This window comes from Sminthopsis crassicaudata, chromosome 4, assembly GCF_048593235.1.
Source record: "Sminthopsis crassicaudata isolate SCR6 chromosome 4, ASM4859323v1, whole genome shotgun sequence".
Classification (NCBI taxonomy): Eukaryota; Metazoa; Chordata; class Mammalia; order Dasyuromorphia; family Dasyuridae; genus Sminthopsis; species Sminthopsis crassicaudata.
In genome coordinates, this window is record NC_133620.1 from 355088175 (window position 1) to 355115844 (window position 27670).

The 27670-nt window shown below is 36.5% G+C and overlaps 1 protein-coding gene across 1 annotated transcript in view; it reads left to right on the plus strand.

Annotated features, from left to right (window-relative positions):
- Positions 1-7188: 7188 nt before the first annotated feature.
- The window catches only part of ACSF2 (acyl-CoA synthetase family member 2), a 43119-nt gene continuing 22637 nt past the window's right edge, over positions 7189-27670 (plus strand). The window contains exon 1 of the mRNA XM_074261735.1: positions 7189-7386. Within this exon, the coding sequence (XP_074117836.1) occupies positions 7253-7386 (134 nt within the window). The 5' untranslated portion in view covers positions 7189-7252. The remainder of the gene's footprint in view (positions 7387-27670) is intronic.

The following is a 27670-nucleotide window of genomic DNA, read 5'->3' on the forward strand; positions in this document are numbered from 1 at the left end:
TTAACATTAGGTAGACACTACATAGACTGCTTCATTTCTGGTCATATGCTTCTCTAATAATGTTTTTTTTTGCCATTTTTCCTGAAAAGGATGAGTTATAGTCTACTTACATTCATTATGTGCCTTTCTATTGCCATTTGAATGATCTGGCTTTAATGATATAATAGATCCATTAAAGTCTCAAGTGTACAAGAATACAATTCCTTCATATTGGCAGGATTGGAGGTAAGAAATAATAGGGCTCTCAACTAAGCTGAGAAGGATCATTAGGTTAAGTGAATTGCCTAAGGTACTATCATAGGTAGTAGGTAGCAAAGATGAAGTTATTGGCTGTAGGAGTCAACTTTAAGAAGTGATTATTCTAACAGTGTAAAGAAAAATAATTTTGAAATTTATGAACTTAATCAATGTAATAACTAGCTTTTTCCCCAAATACTGATGAAGCATACACACTATCTCCTGATAGAGAAGAAATGGACTCAAGATGCAAATGAGACATACGTTGTTGTACATGGTCAATGTGAGAATTTGCTTTGCCTGACAATTCATATTTGTTACAAGGGTTTTGTTTTTCTCTTTTTAAAATAGAGAATTGGAAAGGGAAAGGAAGTCTATTGATAGAGTTTCCTCTCCTCCAAACGTGAAGGGGACAGAAAGAATCACAGACTCAACTTTGAAAGTTTTATGTTGATTCACAACACTAAAGACTCCCCAGTTTCATGCAAAAATTCTTTTTTTCCTATTCTACATTTTTATAGAACCAGAAAAATAATAAATCAAGAATAAATTTTTTTAAAAAGAACTCATGATTCTTAGAGACAGTATGAGGAAAAACTCAAAAGAATTTAAAAACCAACTGAATTCAAGGGAAAGCAGATGAAAATCGTAATATACTGTGTCATACTAGAATCACAGAGAGAAGGAATATTCTAACCTAGTACACTTTGCAATAAATAAATTCTTGAATGCTATTGGAAACTTCAGTTTATTTTCAGGGGGCTTCTAATACTTACCTTTAGGGTGCACCTAAAAACAAATCAGATTCTTGCTTTCCAAGAGAGATTCTGAATCAGTGCATGAGTCAAAGAGAGTATTATTTGTTAAAACCCCCAAGCTATGAACTTGGATTCACTGGAGTCCACTTCTATTAGCTAATCAATTGATTGATCAACAAACAATTGTCAGGTGCCTGTTATGGTGTAGAAATTGTGATAGATGATAGTACAAATACAGAAGTAAGACAGTTTCCTTGATTAGCTAAGGGAGCTTATTTTCCCCTAAAATTTTTAATTCCAAATATGTCCTTCTACTAACAAGATAATCCTTGAAACAAAGCATAAAAAAGAGAAAATAGCTTAACAAAAACTAACCAATACATCAATAGTCTAACAGTATATACAATATTCTACACCCATACTCTCTTGCCTCTACAAGTAATATTTTTACATAGAAATTTACATTTTAATAGGGGGACATAATACATATGAACATAATAAGAGGCAATATGGTCTAGTAATAGACTGTATAGAGTTGAGAGCTGGGTCCCAAACCTGCCTCTGAGACTTACTAGCTATGTGACCCAAGGCAAATCACTTGACTTGTTTCCTTATCTGCAAGACACTTCTATGATCTCTTAAGATTACCACCAGCCCTGTATCTGTGTTCTTATAACATAGGGGAGTTGTGGTCAGGAAAAGGAAACCTGGAATAGCTTGTCACGGGGATTGTGAATACAACTATAGGGAAGTAGACTGTCATACTCTTTCCATAGCATTGATGGCATAAATTGAAAAAAGTTCCCAAAGCAAGAGTGATAATTGAGGCATGGGAATGGAGGTGGGGTTTCGATTGGGATGAGAAGGTAGATTCATGGCTAGGTTCAATATCTTGGTGTTTGGTTGGATGGAATGTAAAATGTGGTCTGTCATCAACTAGATATATAGTAGGTTTGCTAAGTTTTTCTACTCACCCACTCTTCAACCAAGACAAGATAGCCTTAGGACAGAATCACAAGGCTAAGTGAAATAAATTTTGTAAGGTGGAAGTGGGGAAGGGAGGAAATGAGTATTGAGTGACACATTCCTACTGTTTGTAAAAATAAAATTTTTGGAAAACATTTCAGAGAAAAACAATTTAAAGACTCCTAACCTCAAGGAAAATAGGATGCTGAGAAGACAATCAGCAGAAAAACAGCAGAGAGCCTTGGTTGGTGACAGAGGAAGGAAAGTAAAGTTTATATTTTTGGTTTTCTGTCTCTACCAGCATCTGCTCCTGCCCTACTCTGGCGCTGGAGCCTGAAGGTTTGCTTAACCATGATGGTGAGCCCATCCATGGCATAAGCATTGAAAGGTATTTTTTTCCTCCTCTCCTACTTTAGGATCCTGGTAAACCCTCTCCAAAGGTCCATTTGGTTTTTTCAGTCATACCCAAGACCAGAAAGCAAAGCATCAAGGGCCTGAATCTTGAACCTGAACTCAAACTGAAAGTTTTTTCTCACTATTTTGCTGCTCTCTGATCCTGGCAAAGATTCTTATAAAGAAATAAACTTCCTTTAAAGGAGAGGCCTTCGTGGGATTAGCTGCTTTTGCAATAATACAGTTTCCAACCTCTACAGGGAGATTAGGAAAGACTATAATAGATCATTTCACCCATCATCACTCCTTGAAACTTTTTCTCATGTTGAAGATTTACTGTGGAAGGCTTTAGGCCTGAGGGCTAGAGATTCTGACACATCACTTTTTCTCTGAGACCAAGCTTTATCTTGTTAGGTCAAGACCTAACTTTTGCCCTAACACCCAGAGTTACTGATTGGGGCAGAAGAAAGGACTTACGTCTTCAACCAGCCCATATCATTAGCTATGCTTACTATTTTTCCCTCCCTCCCTCCTCTTCTTTTTTCTCCTTTCCTCCTTCCTTTCCTTCCTTCCTTCCATCTCCTTCTTTTTCTTCCTTCCTTCCTTCCTTCCTTCCTTCCTTCCTTCCTTCCTTCCTTCCTTCCTTCCTTCCTTCCTTCATTTTCTTTTCTTCTTTGGCTTCCTCCCTTCATCTTCCCCTTTCTTTTCCACAAAATGACTAATACGGACTTTTTTTTTTACATAATTACACATGTATAATATATCAAATTACTTCTGAAGAGAAAGAAACGAGAAGGAAAGAATAGAATTTGGAACACAAAACTTTAATAAAATGTTGAATGCTAAAAATTATATTCATATGTAATTGGGGAGAATTTTTTTAAAAAATCAGAGAACCTGGGTTTTAATCTGTGCATTGTAATTTTAGCAACAGATGGAAAAGGGCCTGAGAGAATTTACCTACTTCACAGTTTTGTCAGGGGCCAACTTTGATGTGGTAGGTAGCAACTCAATCTGGCAAACAGAAGCCAAACTTATATTTTTACTTACCTCCAGTTAATGGATGAGGATATAGGGAGGAGTAAGTTAGGGTCAATTTTGTTTCCAGGTAGATTAACAGTTATGGGCCTTTTGGGTAAGAAGAATATAAAAAGCAGTTTTTAGCACTTCCCCTTGTTGTTTTAAACTTCTTGACCATGGTTTTTTTCTTCCCAAAATGCTTTGTAACTGCCTTGAGAACTATCTGAAAGTGTGTATATCTTAGCAAAAAAAAAAAAAAAAAAAAAGGATTGCTTGTTTGGACCTTCAGGTTCTGAATGATCTATTGCACTAGATATGAAAAAAATAGAAAAAGATACTCACTGTTCCTCAAGTAGACAGAAAAACAAAAGAAACAAGGCAGTAGAACTCTCCCTCTCCTTTAGATAGCATGACTTTCAAGGGCTAAGTTAAGCAGCTCTTTAATATATTTGAGGTCCCTTAAGAACCACACTGCCTACCAGTGAAGCATCCTCATGGTAACTTTAAAGAATGTACTGAACTGGCATAAAGGCTAGATACCATACTTGCAGAGAACTTGGAGAAAACCCAGGACAACTAGTTCATTATATGGATAAAGTGAAGCCAAGAGGATATTAAGGAGCAGCGGTAGGACACAGATTCAGATTTTCAACATCAGAATCCCAGTCTACCCTAAGAGCAAATAGAAATCATATTGCTCAATGTTTATAACTCTCCCTTGGGAATTTTGTTGTTCAGTTGGGTCCCACTCTTTATGACCCCATTTGGTTTTCTTTTAGCAAAGATCCTGGAATAGTTTGCCATTTCTTTCTCCAGCTCATTTTACAGATGAGGAAATTGAGGCAAATAGGGTTAAATGATTTGCCTAGGATCACACAGTATCTGAGGCCATATTTGAACTTAAATTCTTCCTTACTTCAAGCCGTGTTCTATCCACTGTGCTATCTAACTGCACTTTGGAATATGTGCTTACAATTTAGCAAAGGTGAAGAAGAAATGCTTGTAGCCTAGGAATTCTTGACATAGGGTACACATACCCTTTCCCCAAGTTGTTCATGGATAGATTTAAGGAAGGGGATCTGTGAACTTGGAAAGGGAAAAATTATATCATTATTTATAAATGCATCTGAGATGGTAGCACACACACACACATAAAAAAGATGTTGCATTAACTACAGAAGCCTAGGAGAAAACTTTATTCATCAATTTCTATGTCTTTTGTGAATTGGTAGTATTAAGCTATTCTTTCTTTTCAAAAACTGGGTATTAATTTTTCCAGGTTATGGCAAAGCACCTCAGAAGGTACTGGAAGGCAATTCTACTTTCAGAACCATTCCTACAGCAGGGGGACAGGATCTTTCTTGGGTGCTGATACCCATATTTACAATATTGTACTCTTGAACTGAGTCCCCTCATAGACCTCTCCAGCAGCATTCTCAGATTTTTGTTGCTAATTGAAGTAAGGGTATTTTGCATGCTTAGTGGCACAATGGATAGAGTAGTGGGCCTGGAGTCAGAGTTTAAATCTAACTTCAGACACTAACCATCTTTTTTTTTTTTGCCTCAGTTTCCTTATCTGCAAAATGAATTGGAGAAGGAAAGGCAAACCACTCCAGTATCTTTCTCAAGAAAACCCTAAATGGAGTCATAAAGAGTTAGGCAGGAGTGAATAACAAATAACAAAAATGCTACTTGCATGCTCATTCCTTCTGGTAGGAAAAAAATAATTGGCCACATCTCTTCCTAGTTGGAGGCCAATTGCTTGAGTAGATAAGGGAAATATTTTTTAAATAGGACAGAAGTATTTTGACTTTACTACCTGTGTAATCTTCGAAAAGTCACTTGACTTCTCTGGGCCCCAGTTTACTCATTTGTAAAATTTCAACAAAGTTTCTTTGCATAACCGAGTCTAAGATCCTGTGATCCCTGGGAAAGAAATGTTAACATCCTTCTTCCAGCTTGTTTCCACTTCACAGAAGCTGGAATCCCAAGACTGTATTTTGTAGAGTGGCTACTTAATCATCTACCAGCCAGTCAGAGGTCATTTAAATTTTTTTTTTCTTTTAAGCTGAGGCAATTGGGGTTAAGTGAGTTGTCCAAGGCCACACAGGTTATTAATTTTTTGTATTTTGTCAGTTTTGTGCTAAACTTTGGACAAACTGAGGAAGGAAAAAGCAGTTGCTGTTTTCAAGGAACTCACATTCTGCTGGAACCAGTTAGATCAGACAACTTCTGAAGTCCTTTACAATGACCAGACTCTATGGTTCTGTGCCTTTTGATAATTAAACTTTGGGTGTTTTCTTTTATCTCTGTCAAATTAGGTTAGACTAGATAATCCCTGAAGTCCTTTCCAGCTCTAACTTCTATAATCATATGATCCTTCCCCCTTCACACACCCAGAAGACCTTTAAGAGCTTCCAAGTATAACAAAAACCGCAGGATAATTCTCTAACTTGAGAATCCGGGTGGCAAACTGGGGATTAATGTAGAATGAAAAGGAGAAACATCTGAACCAGGATCCAGTTCAGAATTGGCATAGTCTGATAAAATGGAAGATTTTCTGGCTACTTTGTAAATGTAGAAAACAAACCCCCCTTTCTGAGAACAGATGCCAATGGCCTTTTTACAGTAAAATCTCTCTAAGGCTAGATGAATGTTTTGTTGTTCTTCATTCCCCCACTCACCCCTCACACACATCATTTTCACTTCCCAGTTACTATTCTTTTTCCTCCCAGAACTCTTTTTCCTCTTCTTTTCCCCAGATACATAAGAAAATTTCTAGCATTCATTTTTACAAGATTTTGAGTTCCTAAATTTTCTCCCTCCCTTTCCTCCCCTCTTCCAAAGAAGGTAAGCAGTTTGATCTAGTTTATACATGTGCTATCATGTTAAACATTCTTCCAAATTGGTCATAGTTGTGAAAGACATCATAACTCAAAATGAAAAATCAACACGAGAAAGGACAAAATGAAAAAATATGCTTCGACCTGCATTCAAATAAGTTCTTTGCCACGGAATCTTTTTTTTTTTTTTTTCTTTTCTTTTTTTCTTTTCAACAAATGAGTATAAGTGAGCAAAATTGGCTCACTTTGGCCATGTTGGAAAATAGATACCTTATTTCTTAGCAGGTGGACCTGGTAAGAGGTCCACTACCTCTTAACTGAGTGACCAGAGGCATGCTTCGACATCTCTCTAAAATGATTCCAATAGCTTTATTCCTATTACAGGATTTAGGACTGGAAGGGGAAAATTTGCCACGGTTCACCTTTAACCTGGAGGAGCAGATAGACTTGTCACTAACCACTGCCTTTCCCTCCCCACTTGTGTTTTTGCTTTTCGATGTATCCTTAGCCCTTGGCATATAGTAAACATTTATTAAATGCTGCTGAGTGACAGGATATGGACAGTGAAGAACTGGCCGCTCCTCCCTCCAACCCTGGATTAAGAAGGGGACAGCAGCTGTTTTATGGAGCAAAAGGACAGGTCCCGTTCCAGTCATCTTACGTGGACTTACGTGGACCCCACCAGTCCCTGAAGGGATCTCCGTGACAGACCACCCTTTCCCCCACTCCCACCTCTCCGCCCCGGCCAAACAATACTATCCTCAATGGTACAGAAAAGAGAGGGGGAGTTTCCGGGATCTAGTAGTCTTGGGGGCAGAGTGGGGAGGCGGGGTGGCTGAGAGACACTCCTTCGCCCCGCCTCTGCTCCAGTTCTGGGGTGCCGCCATAGGCTAGGATCCCCTACCTCCCCCTTTGCTCTCCACTTCTCCCCTCCCCTCTCCTCCTCATCTTCCCCCCTCCCCCTCCGCCCAGCACCCGTTGCTTTAAAAGTTTAGTTGCTGCCTTGGGCTAGAGGTGCTGATTTCAAGCAGAGCCATGGCTGTGTCGTTTGGGGTGCGACGGTTGGGGCAGTTGCCAGTGGGAGTGATGGGGGTGTTGGGGGTTCGTTCAGTTTTGGCACCTGTCCGGGGCTGGCGGAGAGCAGAGTTCCAGGGAATCCGCCTGCTCAGGTACTGGGAGCAGCGGGATCTGGGGACGGGAGCTGAGGGAGGGGGGGCAATGTTGGGGAGATGGAGTATGCAGGAAACAGATACTCCAGGAGGGGTTACTTGGGGTCGCGGGAAGCTGAGCAGCTCCAATCTATGGCAGGGTGCTCTGCAATCTCGTCGGGATGCTCTTGCCTTCTGGGTCCCACCGTTTTCTGGACCTGAAGCGCCTCTCAGCCTTTCTGTACCCACAGTCTGAAGTTTCTTGCTCCCCTGCTTTCCCCTGCCCTCACATTCTGGCCAGGCTCTGTTTGGCCTGCACTTTTCTAATTACACTTAGAACTCTCCCTCTGAGCCCACAAGAGGTTAGCACCTTTCTGGGGCTAAAATTCTCAGGCCTGAGGAGACATAGGAGAGAGAAAGGATCCCTTCCCCTGAGTACTCCACATTCAACTTGAATTCTTGTGCCTTCTTTGGTAAAACCCACTCACTCTTTAGGGGAGCTCTCTTTCATTACAATTTCAGACCCTCTTCAGCTAATGGGCATTAGGGTATTAAGTGGAGTGAACTGGGAAAGACTTCCAAATTGTGACCTCATAAATATTGAATCTGTAGAGCCCTCCCTGATTTCTTGCTTCTGACTGATTTCTTCTTCATCTCCCCTTGATCTGAAGTCAGGGTGCTTTATGGTAGGGGCCAATTGCTATGCACTGGGAATGTTTTTCAGAAGTTAGTTAATATTAATATTCACTCTCTGGATGTTCATTAATCTTCTAAGGCCTGATGGGAGCCTGGGCTCAGTGGGTGCTGATTGAGACTCTGGTTCCCATTCTCCCTACATCTACAGCTGGGAGCTGGAGAGGGAAGACAAAGAAAGAGAGAGAGAGAGAGAGAAGACAGAGATAGAAACACATACACACACACAAACACACACTCACACACACACACACACACACACACACACAAAATTAGAACAGAAAGATGTAACAGTGTTCTGAATGCTAGAAATACAAATACAAGCAAATAAGACAGTTCCTTCTCAAAGGGCTTACTTTGTAATGGGGGAAGACCTCACATAAAGGGGGGTTGGGTAGAAGAAGATACCTAAAAAGGAGTAAAAGTTGCTTTCCCTCTTACCAATTGGAGAAGGCCAGAGAGTGAGTTCAATCTGGTATGAAATAAGCATGACTGTGGGACCTTCATGAAATGTACATCTAGGAACTCACTAGTTGAGAGAGAAGACCTTAGAGAGAGACCCTGTAGACTTTAGAGATGGAGAGAGGATTTCAGGAGGATGGTAGGTGTGAAAGTGAATTTAATTAAAAAAAATTGAGAGAGAGAGAGAGAGAGAGAGAGAGAGAGAGAGAGAGAGAGAGAGAGAGAGAGAGAGAGAGAGAGGGAGAGAGAGAGAGACAAAGTAAAACCAAATCAGTTTGGAAAGTTTAGATATGTAGATACACAAAAATCTGAAGTTGCCTAGAAGGGCTGCATTCTGAGAAAAAAGCACGCATTGTAAACCATTCCCTGTCACTGAAGGAATTCTCAGAGGCTGGATATCCACTTGTTTCTGATTCATGCACAGGGACTCTTGATTCAAGACTTCTGAAGTATATTCCAAGCAATGGGTTTAAGCATAGATTAAGTGAGTTACAGATTAGGGCAAAGGTCTTTAACCTTTTTGTGTGAGTTGGACACCTGGGCAGCCTGGTAAAGTTTATGGACCTCTTCTAAGGATAATGTTTTTCAGTATATAAAATATATAAGATTGCAAAGGACATCAGTTAGATTGAAATACATTTATCAAAATATTCATACAAAATTAACAAGTTTACAGTCACCAGGGTAAGAACTTCATATTACTTCCAGTGTGGCTCAGGGGAAAAAGCACTGGATTTGGAATCAGGGAACCTCTGTTCAAATCCTGACATTGCTGTCTATTACCTCTAAAATTTTGGGTAAGTCACAGGGCCTCAGTTTTCTCATCTCTAAAATGAAGGGTTTGAACTAGAACAGTGTTTTTTAAATTTATTCCACTTACAACTCTTTTTATCCAAGAAATTTTTACTTGACTCCAGTTTTATTGGTATATAAAATAGGTATACAAATTAAACATTTATTCATAACAAATCATAATTCTGTGATCCTCACATTCAGTTACACAACCCCATATGGGATGTTACCCACAGTTTAAGAAGTTGTGGGCAAAATAACTTCTAAAACTATTACGCAATAATTATGGGAGACATCTACATTTGAGACACATTTGCTGCTCTTAGGAACCAGGAAATAAAGGCAAAGGTGAAACATTCTGCTATCTAGGCTGGAATGGAACACATACAAAGACAAATAAATACTACATAAACACAAAATAATTTCAAAAGAAAGAGGCCAATAATTGGTATTGGGAGGGAGAGGGTAATTAGCAAATGCATTAGGTATAAGATAGCACTTGATCAGTGCTTAATTAACCCATAATTCCAGTGCATTAACTCTGTTATTTCCTACTCTATATATACCTTGCTTCTATATGTTTATTTGCATGTTATCTCCCCCATTAGATTATAAGCTCCTCAAAGGCTGGAACTGTTTTTTGTGTCATTTGTATTCCCCAGTGTTTAGCATGGTCCCTGGCACATAGTAGGTACTCAACAAATGTTGATTAATGGAAACTGGTGATTCTTGGGGGTTTAAGATAAGAAGGAAGTACATTTTTTCCATTACCAGATTGTTGGGGTTTTTTTTTTAATTAATAAAATTGCTCTTTCATAATTTATTTCATCTACATGCCAAAAAATGTTTTCTGATAATGAAATTTTGTAATATATGTTATTTTATGTTCTTTTTCTAAAAGTAGGATGAACTTCTAAATCCTGACCTAGTGTAGGTTATGTTCATCTCATTGGACTTCCAATGCCATTGTGTTCCAAGAGTATGTGATTCTGAGGTTAAATTATAACCTCCATTTTGATATTTCATTGGCAGCAAGTTAATAAACATGTATTACTTATCTCCTATGTATGTAACATACATTGCTAAAACTAGTGAGAGAATTTCATGAAGAATCTAATTGGTGAGCAGAGTTGGGACTGGAAAAACATGGGGCTACCTAGGGAGTCACAAGATCTTGCTTTTAGACCTTCTCCCCTAGCTTGGACATTAACTAGCTAGCTTTATTGATGTTAAAAAAGTTATTTTCCTCTCTAGGCCTCAGTGCCTTTATGCACTAAATAAAGGCATTGTATTAGATGATTATCAAGATTTCTTCCAGCCTAGAACTCCTAGAGACCCACCTCAAAAGGAGACCCAATGTTTAGACTACTGCTTCCTCTTCTCAGGCCAAATTGCAATTTATATACACCTTCCCTCTTTTTCCCCAAATACTATCCATTTGCCTCAAATCCTAAGGAAGGGATTTTTTTGTAATGTTCTCTGTTTCCCAGTTCTGATTCTGGCTGAGTTTGTGCAAACTTAAATGCTCTCTTATCAAAGGTGTGAATCTTGTAGAACTATAGTGAGTACTTCTAAGTACATATACTGAAGTAGAGAACTGTTAAGCTCCATGCTAAATAACCATTGTCTCTATCAATTCCACTGACTTAGCACCTTTTTTCAAGTTCTGGCCCATAACAGTTTTTAACCTGGGTCCATGAAATTAACCTGGGTCGATGAAATTTTTCTTAATATTTTGATCCTCCAACACAATTGTTTCCCTTAATTATCCTATGTATTTTTTCTTTATGATTTTTTTTTTTTGAAATTTGATGTCTAGGTTCTTTTCTTGGCCAGGAAATTTCCTTTTTTTGTGTGCTATGAAATATTATTTTTTCAGTCTTTAACTTTGTTTAAATATTTCTTGGGTTCTGATGGATTCATTCTACCCCTTATACTTGTCAGGAATTTTTTATTTGTTTGTGCAAGGTTTTATACATTTTTTACCATGCTGTTAATTCCCTTTACCAATTCTTTCTTTTGTAACTCTCAGGTTCTTATTTCTTTACTATTTTCCTCCTCTGGTACCTTCATTTCATTTATTAAAACTTTTTTCAACTTCATTTCTAGCAAAAATTCTAGCTGAACTTGTGTCCAACCTGCATTTTTTCTTTGAAGTTTTGTTTTTAAATGTTCTGGAGTTATTCTCTTCTTCTGGCTTTGTGTCTTGAGTATCCCTTTCACCATAATAGCTTTTTATGGTGGCATTATTTTTTTTTTTTTGTCTTGATGTATTGAGTTACTCTGGAATGTCAGGGATAGTTCAGGCTGGAGACCTGAAAGTTTTCAGTGCTTCCAAAGTGGTCTGATCCAGGGCAAATTCTTAATTTCTGACCTGCTGGTCTGAACTCTTCAAGTTACTGATCTAGATTTAGGTCAAAACAAGCCTGTGGGCTTGACTTATTTGGAGTTATAATAGACTGTTTTGGACCTCAACCACTTTAGTTAGCTGGAAAGTTCTGTTCTGGAAAGTTGGCAGAAAGAGTGGCAGAACTATAGGCTTCCCTTTGGTATGAGATTACTGACCTGGTCATTCCATAACAGACTTCAGATAGTCCTAGAAACTAGAGCTAAGACCTAGTTAGAACTAACTAACTAGAAATAAGAACTAAGAACTAAAGTTAGAACTACAAATTAAGACTCTTTTTGGGGAGATAGAATCAGAAAGCTGCTGCTTGCTTCTGAACTTGTTCCTTGTCTGACTAGTCTCCATCCTGCATCCCCCTCTCACTCCTAAATGTCACCATTATGTACAGGACTTCTCCTCAGATCTTTAATATAGAACTGAGTAATGAGCTCCCAGTTGAAATATATTCCTCCCTCCTACATTAGATTGGGCTTCTCTTCTTTCTCTCTCCCTGTGCTGAAATTCACTATGAGATTGTTATTGGCTAGATACCCTTACTTTTCAGATACCAATATCTGAAGATCTCTTGTTTTGTCTATTTTGACCTTTGCTGAAAAAATGATTCACTGATTTTTTTTCATGGATTTTCCCAATCAGGATTTGGTGTAATGAATTTCTGCTTGCTTCACTTTGTATCATATCAATTCATACATGTGTTTTCACACTTATTTATATTCAACAAGTTCATTGTTTCTTTTATCACAATAATATTCCATTATATTAATATACAACATATTTAGCCATTTCCCATTTGATGGGTTCTAAATTTGTTTCTGGTTCTTTGCTACCACAAAAGTATACATACACACATACACACACAGAGAGACATATATATATATATATACATGTTTATGTGTCCTATATAAGGCTTTTCTTTCCTTCCTTGTTTCCTTCTTTCTTTCCTTGTTTCCTTCTTTCTTTCCTTGGTTCCTTCTTTTCTTCCTTCTTTTCCTTTCCCTTCCTTCTTCTTTTTAATCAAATATTGACTTGAGATACATACTTAGCAGTAAGCAAAGGGTACAAACATTTTAGCCAATGTGTAATTTTGAATCTTTTCTGACTTTAGCAAACATTGCTCAATGTTATTGTTTTTTCTCTTTTTCTCCCTGTTTTGTTTCTCCATTAATCTAAATCTGCTTTTGAGCAAAGATTACCATTTCCGAAGGGTAGAGAGGAAAAGGTAATACTTAAAATATTGACACTAGTCTGTGACCCCTGGAGTCTGGAGCTTCGAAGGATTCATTATCTGTGTTTCTGGTACCATAGAAATATTCTGCCCTTGTCTCTGGCAGCAAGGAGAATCCCAGGCATCGGGTCTTATTTCCTATATTCTGAGTTTCTCAAAGGAATTGTCCACAGAAGTTAATTTTAATGTATAGTGTTAATGGTAATATATACTGCCATGTCCCACTATGGGGAAGATAAGACCCTTGACAGCATCTAGGCAATTTGCTGGAGAGTCTTAAATCTGGAGAGAGTCAAAACTGCCACCTATTCCCTCTTGCCCCTGACTCTTCTACAAGTATCCCTAGCTATCTTTAGCAACCAAGCTAATCCCACCTGGCCCTTTTATAATACTAAAGTCTGCCTTAGAGCTAACTATATGGGTGATTTTTTAAAATTCAGAAGCAAATTTTTGGGGGCAGGAAGAGGCAAGGCAATTGAGTTTTAAGTGACTTACCCAGAATCACACAAGCTAGCAAATATCAAGTGTCTGAGGTCCCATTTGAACTCAGATCTTCCTGACTCCAAGACTGTTGCTTTATCCAGTTGGTTTTTTTTTTGTTTGTTTGTTTTAATCACAAACTCGTAAGTCAGGAAAATACCAAAGTGGAAGGGCAGTAATCTTATCTAACAAAGGATTTTATACTAACAGTGGCACTAAGGGACATTTTGGGGGGGCAATAGCCAGAATATAAGCCTCAAAAAGTTAAGACTTCGGCTCAAACATTCTTAGCTTTTCTTAATAAGGAGAAGAAATATGACGTAATGTAAAATGCACTAGAGTAGGAATAGGTTCAGTAGGTTCAAATCCTGCCTCAGACATCCAATTGATTGAGGCACACGTTATTTCACCTCTCTCAGCTCACAGAAGAGGCAGCTGGGTGTTGTGGTAGATAGAGCAATAAACCAGGAGTCAGAATAGAGCTGAGTTCAAACCCAGCCAAGGATACTTATTAGTTGTTTGATCTTGAGCAATTCACTTAAGCTCTATCTGCTTCAGTTGCTTCATAAAATGGAGAGAATAATTGTACCTACTTTCAAGAATTGTTATATGGATCAAATGGCATAATATTTTAAAGTGTTTTGTAAACCTTATTATATTATTATTGTATGATATTATATATCATACTATTATTATATATGAATTTTTTTGCAAATCTTTGAGTGCTGTATTAACATCTGTTATTGTAATTAAGAAATATGTATTGATTTTATTAATAGCTATCCATCTGGCATTGTCAAGGAATAAAACTACTTCCTATAAATGAATTATGTAAATGACCATCCTAAAACTTGTTTGTATTTTAATAACTATTATGCCTCTGAAATTTCTAAAATGCATTCCTTACTTCCTGCCTCCTTAAATAGGATACTATTTAAATATGAAGTACTATTGGATGTTTTCTGGGTAACTCAGGGGAACTGTAATACTAAGTTCTAAATTAGAGATGTCCTTAGTCAAATGTGTAGGTTTGTTGCCATTTACACTGAGAATTTCCAAACTGTTATGTCTTTTGATTTCTTATATAGGGCGTGCTCTGGATTCAGTTCTGTGAGAACAGCTGACTTTTCTGCTAATTCTTTCAACCAACCTAATACATTTTGTCATCTGATTTTATTCAGTGATTCATACCTTCTCAACTTGATTAGCTAGATTATTCCCATGTAGATGATGCCTTCAATTGATTGATTTAATATGGGCCCTAGTTCATCACCCACTTTACAGCTTTGATTCTGTAACTTAATCAAAAAAGCATTCTCACATAGTTAAAGGTATCCAGACATAGGGTATCTTGTTAGTCACATTCATTAATGTTAGCCTGAGGGATAATTCTTTTATAATCAGATCTTAAATTTAGAGCTGAATAGTACCTTTAGGAAACTGAGGGCTGGAGAACAGAAGTTAGGGCTGAAATTAAAACCTTAGTCTCCTGATTTCACAGGCCAAATTCATTTGCCAAACAGAACAGTCTTTATCTTATACCAAGATAAGATCAAATTAGGTACATAATTTAGACATAAAGGGTATTACTATAAGCAAATTAGGAGAACAAGGGATAGTCTACTTCTCAGATCTGTGGAGAAGGAAGGCATTTATGGCCAAAGAAGAACTAGAGAACATTATGAAATGCAAAATGGATAATTTTGATTTTATTAAATTAAAAAGATTTTGTATAAACAAAACCAATGCAGTCAAGATTAGAAGGGAAACAGAAAACTGGGGGGAGGGGAGAATTTTTATATCCAAGGGTTTGATAAAGGCCTCGTTTCTAAAATATATAGAAAACTGACTCAAATTTATAAGAATACAAGCCATTCTTCAATTGATAAACAGTCAAAAAATATGAATAATTTTCAGATGAAGAAATCAAAGCCATTTCTAGTCATATGAAAAAATGCTCTAAATCACTGTTGATTAAAGAAATGCAAATTAAGACAAATGATAAGTATTGGAGGAAATGTGGGAAAACTGGGACACATACATAGTTGGTGGAGTTGTGAATTGATCCAACCATTCTGTAGAGCAATTTGGAATTATGCCCAAAGGGCTATCAAATTGTGCATGTTCTTTGATCCAACAGTGTCTCTACTGGGTCTATATCCCAGAAAGATCATTTAAAAGAGACACATATCATTGAACCCACATATGTAAAAAATGTTTGTATCAGCCCTTTTTGTAGTGGCAAGGAACTAGAAACTGAGTGGATGCCCATCAGTTGGGGAATGACTGAATAAGTTATGGTGTTTGACTATTATGGAATATTATTGTTTTATAAAAAACAATCAGCAGCATTATTTCAGAAAGGCCTAGAGAGACTTACATGAACTGATGCTAAGTGAAGTGAGTAGAACTAAGAGAGCATGGTATATAGCAACAAGATTATGTGAATATTAACTGTGATGGACTTGACTCTTTTCAACAAATGAGGTAATTCAGGCCTATTCCAATAGATTAGTGATGGAGAGAGTCATATGCTTCCAGAGAGAGGGCCATGGGAATTGAATATGGATCACAACATAGTATTTTCACCTTTATTTTATTGTTGTTGTTTGCTTGTTTTTTCTTACTAATTTTTTCCCTTTTTGATCTGATTTTTCTTGTGTAGCTTGATAAATGTGGAAATATATTTAGAAGAATTGCACATTTAACCTATTTTAGATTGCTTCTTGTGTAAGGAAGGGAGGAATGAAGGAAGGAGAAAAATTTGGAACACAAGATTTTGCAGAGGTGAATGTTGAAAACTATCTTTGCATGTATTTTGAAAAATAAAAATGTATTATTATAAAAAACAAATAGAGCAGTCTTGAAAACCAATGTATTTAAAGTAGATCAAATTGATCATTATTCTATTTATTTTGTTTATCTCAAATCTGAGGCACAATGGAAAAGTAAAGAATGAATCTGAACCTGGATGGGAAGATAATAGTGTTTTTGAAATAATTAGGGAAGACAGAAGAAGGAAAGTTTTAGGGAGAAGATCATAATTCTAGTGTATTTCTTTTCCCTCCCAGTTCCTTTCTATTAAAAGTTCATTTTTATCCTGAAGATTAGATTCATTTTTTGCAGAATATATTAGCTTTTTTTTGGTAAGCTTTTATCTTTTGGCAAAAAAAAATTCCTGTAATAATGTTTGCAGCATAGTCTTGTGTAATCCTGATTATGATTCCTTGGTCCCTGAACTCTTTTTGACTTCTTTACTCTCCTTTTTTTTTTTTTTTTTTTTTTTTTTGGAGGCTGGGGTTAAGTGACTTGCCCAGGGTCACAGAGCTAGGAAGTATTAAGTGTCTGAGACCAAATTTGAACTCAGGTCCTCCTGAATTCAGGGCTAGTGCTCTATCCACTGCACCACCTAGCTGCCCCTCTTTTTGACTTTTTACAGTATTTTTTCTTTGTTTTGTAAGTTTTGCATTTTGGCTATGATATTCCCATTGTTTTTAATTTGGGGTTTCCTTGGAAATAATTAATGTAATTTCCTATAGTTTCACTCTGACCCTGGATTGTAACAGCTATTTAATTTTATGATTTCTTGAAATATGGTGTTCTTGATTTTTGTTTGATTTTGGATTTTATGGTGGGATGTGAAAGGCCCTGGTGATTCTTTTTTTTAAATAGCTTTTTATTTGCAAGATTTATGCATGGATAATTTTTCAGCATTAATTGACCCTTGCAAAACCTTTTGTTCTAATTTTTCCCCTTTTTCCCTTCACTCCCTCCCCCAGATGACAGTTAACCAATACATGTTAAATATGTTAAAGTAAATGTTAAATACAATATATATATATATATATCCATTCAGTTATTTTGTTGCACAAGAAGAATTGGACTTTGAAATAATGTACAATTAACCTGTGAAGAAAATAAAAAATGGAGGCGGACAAAAATAGAGAGATTGGAAATGCTATATAGTGGTTCACACTAATTTCCCAGAGTTCTTTCACTGGGTATAGCTGGTTCTATTCATGATTGAACAAATGGAACTGATTTGGTTCATCTCATTGTTGAAGAGGGCTATGTCCATCAGATTAATCATCATATAGTATTATTGTTGAAGTGTATAATCTCCTGATCCTGCTCATTTCACTCAGCATCAGTTCATGTAAGTCTCTCCAGTCCTCTCTGAAATCATCCTGCTAATCATTTCTTACAGAATAATAATATACCATAACATTCATATACCACAATTTATTCAGCCATTTTCCAATTGATGGTCATCCACTCAGTTTCCAGTTTCTAGCCACTACAAAGAGGGCTGCTACAACATTTTTGCACACATGGGTCCCTTTCTCTTCTTTAAGATCTCTTTGGGATATAAGCCCAGTAGTAACACTGCTGGATCAAAGGGTATGCACAGTTTGATAACTTTTTGAGCATAGTTCTAAACTGCTCTCTAGAATGGTGGAATCTGTTCACTGTTCCACCAACAATATATCAGTGTCCCAGTTTTCCCACATCCCAACATTCAGCATTATATTTTCCTGTCATCCTAGCCAATCTGAGAGATATATAGTGGTATCTCAGAGTTGTCTTAATTTGCATTTCTCTGATCAATAATGATTTGGAACACTTCCATATGGCTAGAAATAGTTTCAATTTCATCATCTGAAAATTGTTCATATTCTTTGACCAAATATTTATCAATTGGAGAATGGCTTGATTTCTTACAAATTAAGAGTCAATTCTCTATATATTTTATAAATGAGGCCTTTATCAGAACCTTTGACTGTGGAAATATTTTCCCAGTTTATTGTTTCCCTTCAAATCTTGTCTGCATTCATTTTTGTTTTGTTGGGTTTTTTTCTTTTTATTCAGAAGATATATGCATGGGTAATTTTTCAGCATTGACAATTGCAAAACCTTTTTTCCAATTTTTCCCTTTCTCCCCCCATATCTCCTCCAGATGGCAGGTTGACCAATACATGTTAAATATGGTAAAGTATAAATTAAATACAATATATGTATACATGTCCATACAGTTATTTTGCTGTACAAAAAGAATTGGACTTTGAAATAGTGTACAATTAACCTGTGGCGAAAATAAAAAATGCAGGTGGACAAAAATAGCGGGATTGGGAATTCTAAGAAATGATTCATACTCATTTCCCAGAGTTCTTTCACTGAGTGTGGCTGGTTCAATTCATTACTGCTCTATTGGAGCTGATTTGGTTTATTTCATTGTTGAAGAGGGCCACGTCCATCAGAATTGATCATCATATAATATTGCTGTTGAAGTATATAATGATCTCCTGGTCCTGCTCATTTCACTCAGCATCAGTCTCTCCAGGCCTTTCTGAAATTATCCTGTTGGTCATTTCTTACAGAATAATAACATTCCATAACATTCATATGCCACAGTTTATTCAGTCATTCTCCAATTGATGGGCATCCACTCAGTTTCCAGTTTCTAGCCACTACAAAGAGGGCTGTTACAAACATTCTTGCACACACAGGTACCTTTCCCTTTTTTAAGATCTCTTTGGGAGATAAGCCCAGTAATAATACTGCTGGATCAAAGGGTATGTACAGTTTGATAACTTTTTGATCATAGTTTCAAATCACTCTCCAGAATGGCTGGATGTATTCACAATTCCACCAACCATGTATCAGTGTCCCAGTTTTCCCACATCCCCTCCAACATTCATCATTATTTGTTCCTGTCATCTTAGCCAATCTGACAGGTGTGTAGTGGTATCTCAGAGTTGTCTTCATTTGCATTTCTCCGATTAATAATGACTTGAAGCATCTTTTCATATGGCTAGAGATAGTTTCAATTTCTTCATCTGAGAATTGTCTGTTCATATCCTTTGACCATTTATCAATTGGAGAATGGCTTGATTTCTTATAAATTAGAGTCAATTCTCTATATATTTTATAAATGAGGCCTTTATCAGAACCCTTGACTATAAAAATGTTTTCCCAGTTTACTGCTTCTCTTCTAATCTTGTCTGCATTAGTTTTGTTTGTATAAAAACTTTTCAATTTGATATAATCAAGATTTTCTATTTTGTGATTAATAATAATCTCTAGTTCTTCTTTGGTCATAAATTCCTTCCTCTTCTACAAGTCTGAGAGGTAAACTATCCTATGTTCTTCTAATTTATTTATAATTTCATTCTTTATGCCTAGGTCATGAACCTATTTTGACCTTATCTTGGTGTATGGTGTTAAGTGTGGGTCAATGTCTAGTTTCTGCCATACTAATTTCCCATTTTCTCAGCAGTTTGACAAGTTTGAATTCTTATCCCAAAAGCTGGGATCTTTGGGTTTGTCAAACAGTAGATTATTAAAGTTATTGACTATTTTCTCTTTTGAATCTAACCTAGTCCACTGATCAATTAGTCTATTTCTTAGCCAATACCAAATAGTTTTGGTAATCGCCGCTTTATAATACAGTTTTAGATCTGATACAGCTAGGCCACCTTCATTTGATTTTTTTTTTTCATTAGTTCCCTTGAAAGTCTTGACCTTTTGTTCTTCCAGATGAATTTTGTTGTTATTTTTTCTAGATCATTAAAATATTTTTGGGGAGTCTGATTGGTTGTAGCACTAAATAAATAGATTAGTTTAGAGAATATTGTCATCTTTATTATATTTGCTCGACCTATCCAAGAGCACTTGATATTTTTCCAATTGTTTAGATCTGACTTTATTTGTATGGAAAGTGTTTTGTAGTTTTGCTCATATAGTTCCTGACTTTCCCTTGGCATATAGATTCCCAAATATTTTATACTATCGGCAGTTACAATAAATGGAATTTCTCTTTGTAACTGTTGGATTTTGTTAGTGATATATAAGAATACTGATGACTTATGTAGGTTTATTTTGTATCCCAACTTTGCTAAAGGTGTAGATTATTTTTAATAGCTTTTTAGTAGAATCTCTGGGGTTCTCTAAGTATACTATCTGCAAAGAGTGATGATTTGGTTTCCTCAATACCTACTCTAATTCCTTTAATCTCTTTCCCAACTCTTATTGTCGAAGTTGCATTTCTAATGCAATATTGAATAGTAATGGTGATAGTGGGCAACCTTGTTTCACTCCTGATCTTACTGGGAATGGTTGGCCTTGGTGATTCTTAAATGATCTCTCTTCAAACCTGGTTTCTAGATCAGTTTTTTTTTTAATAGTAGATACTTCACAAATTCTTTAAATTTTTTGACTTTTATACATTGTTCCAACATTTCTTGGTATTTCATGTAACAGTTGCATTACAATTATTCCAATATGTTTCTGCTGCCAAGATAAGGTTTTCCATATTCAGTAGGATACAGAATAAACCACATACTCTCCTTCCAATTTTTTCCCTCAGTACTTTTAATCTCTTGCTTTTTTTCTAGTCACTCTGGAAGTCCTTGTGGTTAAACCATTTTTTACTCTGAGGTTGTTCATAATTGTTATAGAGTTTGTCTCTTTTTAGTTTGTCTTGGGTTTCTCTTAACCCATCTTGTTTCTTGATTGTATGTAAAGCTTTCTTCGTTTATTCCTGTTTGAATTTCAGTTTCTGGATTAGGATTTTGTGCCTTAACTCTGGTCCTTTTCAAATCTTGGGTGAATATAGTCAGACCCCTTTTGATTATGTCCCTTGTGTAGTCTGCATGACCCTATCGCTATAGTTGTGGAGCCTCTATCTCTGCTGCAATATGGCTTCTGCCTTCATCTTCTAGCGAGGGTATTGTCCTTAGTCTTGGCTCTGAATCAGGAGTTGTCTTCCTTGAAGTAGGTAAGCATTGGTTTTATCTCCTGCTATTGCTCCGATTAGAGCACTGTCTTCTAACTTTTCTTAGAATACCCTGACAAATTCCCTGCTTAGCCTGCCTCCTTATACACCACTATGCATCTTTCTATTGCCCTTGGGTCATCCAAACCTTAATTCTCCAGAGACTTGGTATTTAATGACTTACAACCATATAGTATTATATGCAAAAATGAGATGTTAAAAACATAGGCCTTTGCTTCAGAGGGAAATTCTGGATTATTAAAAGTACCATGCAATTTCCCAAAGGCAATATAGGCCCTTTGTTCTTTTTATTCCCTCCTGGGCCCAGTTCATTGTCCATCAGGTGTTTATCTAAGATATAAATCCTAATGACACAGTTTTGAAGGCTGCCCATCAAACTACATATCATAATCTGGACAATAGACATTTTTCATCGACTTAGTTTTTTCTGCATGGATAAGTAGGCCAAACTCCTTTGAGATATTATGGGTCTTGTATTGTAGAGTCTCTAATGTGCAGCATCTTGATGTAATTATCATGTCATTCACAAACAAGATAACTTGGAAGATTTAGTAGGTAATTAAGAAATTATGCAAACTCCTCCCCTCTAAACTCCTCAAAACCTCTAGAGGAAATGATGATGAACATATGGTCCTGGCTTCCTGGACCACTGGTCTAAATATAATGGATAAACTGTGTATTTCCTTGACTGATATAACAGAAACACTGAGTTCTAAGGACACTTACTTTTGATGAGCAAACACCAAGACCATAAAATTCCCTGAGGCTCCAGAATACAGCAAAACAAGATCTCATGATACCCAATAGTTGGGAAATTGTCCCAAGGGTCAGGAACAGGTAGGCTGCCAAAAAGACTATAATATATCATGATTATAAAGAAGTGAGCTCCATCTAGACTTTTACCTTAACAGCTATATAGATTGGTCTATGGTTATATCTGTTCCTTGGTTTCATGGGTAAGTTAGAACCAGTAACCTCCAATATGCATGGATTATTTTATGTTCCTGATGGGAAGATAGGGAGTGGGATGGAGTGACTGTAGAGCCTTTAGGTGTGACCAAAGACGCAAAAACTCTGTGAGCATATCACTAGATGAATGCATATCGGCTACTAACTTGTCCATTAACAGTCCTCCTCTAATCCATTGCAGATAGGCCAAACTAATCATCTTGGAAAGTATTTATAAAGGTTGCCTGAATCTTATGTCAAACCTTGACTTAGGATCCTGAAGGAGCTAGCATATCCAACCACTGTTTTGTTTCATTTTTGCCTCTGCTCTATTTGATAAATCTGATAGGTGACATTTTCACATAGACTGAATTAAAATTCTTGATCACCTATCCCAGCAGTTCATAACCTTTTTTATAGTATGGACCTTGTGACAATCTGATGAAATTTATAGAATCCTTCTCAGAATGATGTTTCTAAATGCAATAAATACAATACATAAGATTTTAAATTATATTCAAGTAGTTATTTTTTAATTCACAGACATTTGGTTAAGAATTCTTGTCCTTAAGGGAATCTTCTACACTGTCCATTGAATAGGGAAACCTATAAACAGTCATAGGCTCACAGGAGCTATGGGACCTTAAAGATCATCAAATTTTGTTTCTCATTTTACAGATGAATATACTGAAACACAGAAATATTATTAGGTAACTTATTCAAAGTCACATAGTATACTGGCAAACTGGGATTTAAACTCAGAACCTGATAAATTTACTTCCCTTTCCAATAAAAGATGATGGGAGTGATCTGTTAAATGACCTCTCCCAAAAGGCTGAATATTTCAAGGGTAGAAAGGATTCTGTTGGGGATTAAGGTTTATAACTGTGAAAGCAGAAGAGTGGAGTGAAAAGAAAACTTGGCACTAGAGTCAGGATGAGTTACAGCTCTGACATATTAGGTGTATAGTTCAAAAATCAATGATTTTCTTTTTAAAGAGCTTCTCTGAGACTTCCCTCATCTCTAAAATAGCCATAATAATATGGCTTCACTTTCCTCATTGGGCTATTGTTTTTCAAAAACATCTTTTTATCTCTTCTTCCTACTGCTCTCCCACATCTTCAATAATAAAAGGAAAAAAAAATAAAACTTTCATAATACATATATAATAAAATAATGTATGTAAGTATCTTCTTTGTAAACTTTAATGTCCTCTATAAATGATGCTTCCTCCTCTTTTCCTCCTTTTACTTCTTCCTCCTCTAACACATTCTTCCTTCCTTTTCTTTCTTTTTCTTTTCTTCTCTTCTTCCTCTTCTTTCTCTTTTTCCTCTTTCTTCTTCCTCCTCTTCCTCTTTCTCCTCTTGTTCTTGTTCCTCTTTCTCCTCCTCCTGTCCTGCTTTCTTTTCCCTTTTGTACTCTAATTGACAAGTAAACAGATCCAGATGCTTTGCAGTGCTGTTTGTGGGTAGGGCAGTGTATTCAACCTGATTTTCGGAGCCCTTTGCATACTTTCTGCAAGGTTTCTTAAAGCTCCTAAGAGTGTAGCTAGTTTATCTGTAGCCTAGCCTAATTCTTGCAGGTGTGCATCCCTCTGGGGCTGCATCTTGGGAGCCCTCAACTGGACTCCCTAAAAACAGGAAGGAACTCTCCCCTAGTCTAAGTCACAGGGTGGAAAAGTAACCAGAAAGGTAATCAAGGATGAAGGAGTGAAGGTTATTAGAGATAACAGAGATTAGCAATTAACTAAACTAGTAGAAGAGGTCACTTTGGGGGAGGGGGGAGGAAAGAAAGAATAAAACCAGATAGAACCAAGTAGGTGGCAAAAACCCAAGGACAATGATCTGAAATGGGAAATTGGAAGATGAATCTAAAAGTCCTGAAAGTATGAGGAACTCTGCATGGAACATGGTCAAGAAAATGGCATGAAAGGAACAAGCATGAAGAATCAGCAACTGACTATTGACTCCAAGAAATCCCAAGAAAGCATTGTACAAAGAATATTCACTTTGGAAAAAAAAAAAGAAACTGGATTCAAATTTTGCTTCTGAGACCTCAATTTGCTTAACTATAACATGAGAGAGTTCATATGAGCTTTAAGGATAGATGTATGCAAGAGCCAATTTAAAAATTTCAAGATGAACATTTATACCTAGGAAATTGGCAAAGAGTAAAATCAGGGCTGACTTATTGTTTTGATGATTGCTTAGATTTAAGAAAATGATGAAGAAAATGTCAATTCAAATTAAACTTTAAAAAGTATCTTGTGAAATTGAAACTATATCCACTCATATGAAAGAGTGTTCCAAATCACTACTGATCAGAGAAATGCAAATTAAGACAACTCCTGTCAGATTGGCTAAGATGACAGGAGCAAATAATGATGAATGTTAGAGGGGATGTGGGAAAACTGGGACACTAATACATTGTTGGTGGAGCTGTGAAAGAATACAGCCATTCTGGAGAGCAATCTGGAACTATGCCCAAAAAGTTATCAAACTGTGCATACCCTTTGATCCAGCAGTGCTGCTATTGGGCTTATATCCTAAAGAAATACTAGAGTGGAAAGGCACCTGTATGTGCCAAAATGTTTGTGGCAGCTCTTTTTGTTGTAGCTAGAAACTGGAAGTTGAATGGATGTCCCATCAATTGGAGAATGGTTGGGTAAATTGTGGTATATGAAGGTTATGGAATATTATTGCTCTGTAAGAAATGACCAGCAGGAGGAATACAGAGAGGCCTGGAGAGACTTAAATCAACTGTTGCTGAGTGAAATGAGCAGAACCAGAAGATCACTATACACTTCAACAACAATACTGTATGGGGATGTATTCTGATGGAAGTGGAAATCTTCAACATAAAGAAGATCCAACTCACTTCCAGTTGATCAATGATGGACAGAGGTAGCTACACCCAGAGAAGAAACACTGGGAAGTGAATGTAAATTGTTAGCACTACTGTCTATCTACCCAGGTTACTTATACCTTCGGAAGCTAATAATTAATGTGCAACAAGAAAATGGTATTTACACACATATATTGTATCTAGGTTATATTGTAACACATGTAAAATGTATGGGATTGCTTGCCATCGGAGGGAGGGGATAATTTGGAAAAATGAATAAAATAAATAAATAAATAAATAAAAAGTATCTTGTATGTATTCTCTTCCCTCCCCCCTGCCCCTAGAGCTGATTGTAAGATATTTACTAACAAACACCTCTCTGGATTTAAGATCTCTTCCAACTCTTAATGGATGAAGCAATGATTGTGTGCTTTTAGTATGCTAGCCATATATTCTTTAGTCAACTGCATTACATTTTAAAATGTGTCATATATATTTTCCAATCAAAGAGCTGGCTGAATATTTACCAAAACGGCTGCCTGACTTTAAAATCTCTTCAAACTCTAAATGGATGAACTGATAATTGGATGCTTTTAGTATGCTAATATTATTGTTCAGCTGCACCTGTGTGCAGCTTGGCACCATGGCACAATGGCATCAAGATGCCTTCATGTTAGAACTTAAGCAGCTACATAAGAAGGCTAGCCAGAAATGAAAAAATAAAAACAAACAAAATGGCACAAAGAACTTGTCTTTACCAGAGAGAGAGAAAAATTTGTGAAATATCATAGATGTAAGCAGTCAGGAGATTGAATCAGAGAACTCAGTGAGAGCCAGAACATTCTGACTCATCTCTAAATCTGAATAGATTTTAGGAGCCAAAGATACTGGCCTTGGATCAGTTAATCAACAATCATTTATTAAATACTTTATATGTTTATATCAGGTGGCATACAAGGCAACTAGATGGCACAGTGATAGAACTCTGGGACAAGAGTCGAAATCTGACATTAGACTCCAGCTGTGTAACTCTGGGCAAATCACTTAATCCTGTTTACTTCAGTTTCCTCATCTATAAAATGAGCTGGAGAAGAAAATGGTAAACTACCTCAGCATCTTTGCCAAGAAAACCCCAGATGGGATAATGAAGAGTCAGATATGACTAAAAACAACTGAATAACAAAGATACTAAAACCTACTTGAGATAAATTAAGCTAAGAATTTCAAAGGCAAAGGAAAGAGGGAAAACATGGACCTATCCAGGTGTGGGGATAGACAGCCTGTACAAAGACCCTGAGATGGGAGGTCATCTTTATAGGATGTGTATATCATGGGACTTTAAACCCCATGAAGAATAAATAAAGATCACGTTATAGAGGCCATCCCATAGAGCAGGTGCTAAGTTGCCCTGGTCACTATATTTTTAAAGTTCATCAAATGACTTATATTCCTGGTTTAATGGCTAATCACCCTCTGATAGACAAACACTTAGTTGGAAAGAAAGAAAGCAAACCCAGGTGAGAATCGAATTCATGTAAAATATAGTTTCCTTGATCTCTTTTATTTGAGTCTCTTTTGGCTTTCACTTTGACTGAAATCAATCAATCTGAAATACCTGCCTTTTTTTTTTTAACTTTAGCTGAAGAATAATAGATTTAGCTCTGTGTCTTTCTGTTTCTTACAAACAGCTTATTATTGGATTCTAGTTTCTAAATCAGTTAACTGCCTCCATTTCATGGGTAAGCTCATGATATTCACATTCACAGTTATGATTACTAACTGTATATTTTCCTTTATCCTATTTTCCCCTAATTATCCTTATCTTTTATCTTATCCTTTCTCAAGTATGTTTTGCTTTTTACCATTCTCTCTTTTAATCTGCTCTTCCTTTTATAATCCTTACCTCTTTCTCTTTTCTCCTTTCCCTCCTATTTCCCAGTTGGGTAAGATAAATTTCTATATCCAACTGAATGTGTGTGTGTGTGTGTGTGTGTGTGTGTGTGTGTGTCTGTGTCTGTGTGTGTTTATTCTTCCCTATTGGAACCAATTCCATGAAAGAAGGTTTAAGCATGGTCTGTACCCTCTCACTTTTGCCCATTTCCACCTTCATTGTAGAAGTTCTTCCTTATTCACATCCATGCCCTCTGTCTATGTAGAATTCTATCACCCTAATAATGATGAAGTTGTTAGGAGTTACAATTTAACTTCATTGGGTTCCTTATGATTTTTCCTTTCTGTTTTACCTTTTTGTGGCTTTTTTTGTGTTTAAATGTTAAATTTTCTTTTCAGTTCTGGTCTTTTCATCAGGAATGCTTGAAAGTCCTCTATTTTATTAAATATCCATTTTTCTCCCTGAAAGATTTTATTCAGTTTCACTGAGTAGTTTATTCTTTATTGTAATTTAGCTCTGTTGCCTTCTAGGACAATATATTCCAAGCTCTTTGCTTCTTTAATATGAAAGCTACTAAATTTTGTGTGATACTGACTATAGTTGCATAGTATTTGAATTGTTTCTTTCTGGATATTTAAAATATTTTCTCCCTGACTTGTAAGCTCTGGAATTTAGCGATAATATTTATGGAAGTTTTCATTTGGGAATATCTTTTAGGAGATAATGAATTCTTTCAGTTTCTATTCTACCTTCTAGATCTAGGATATC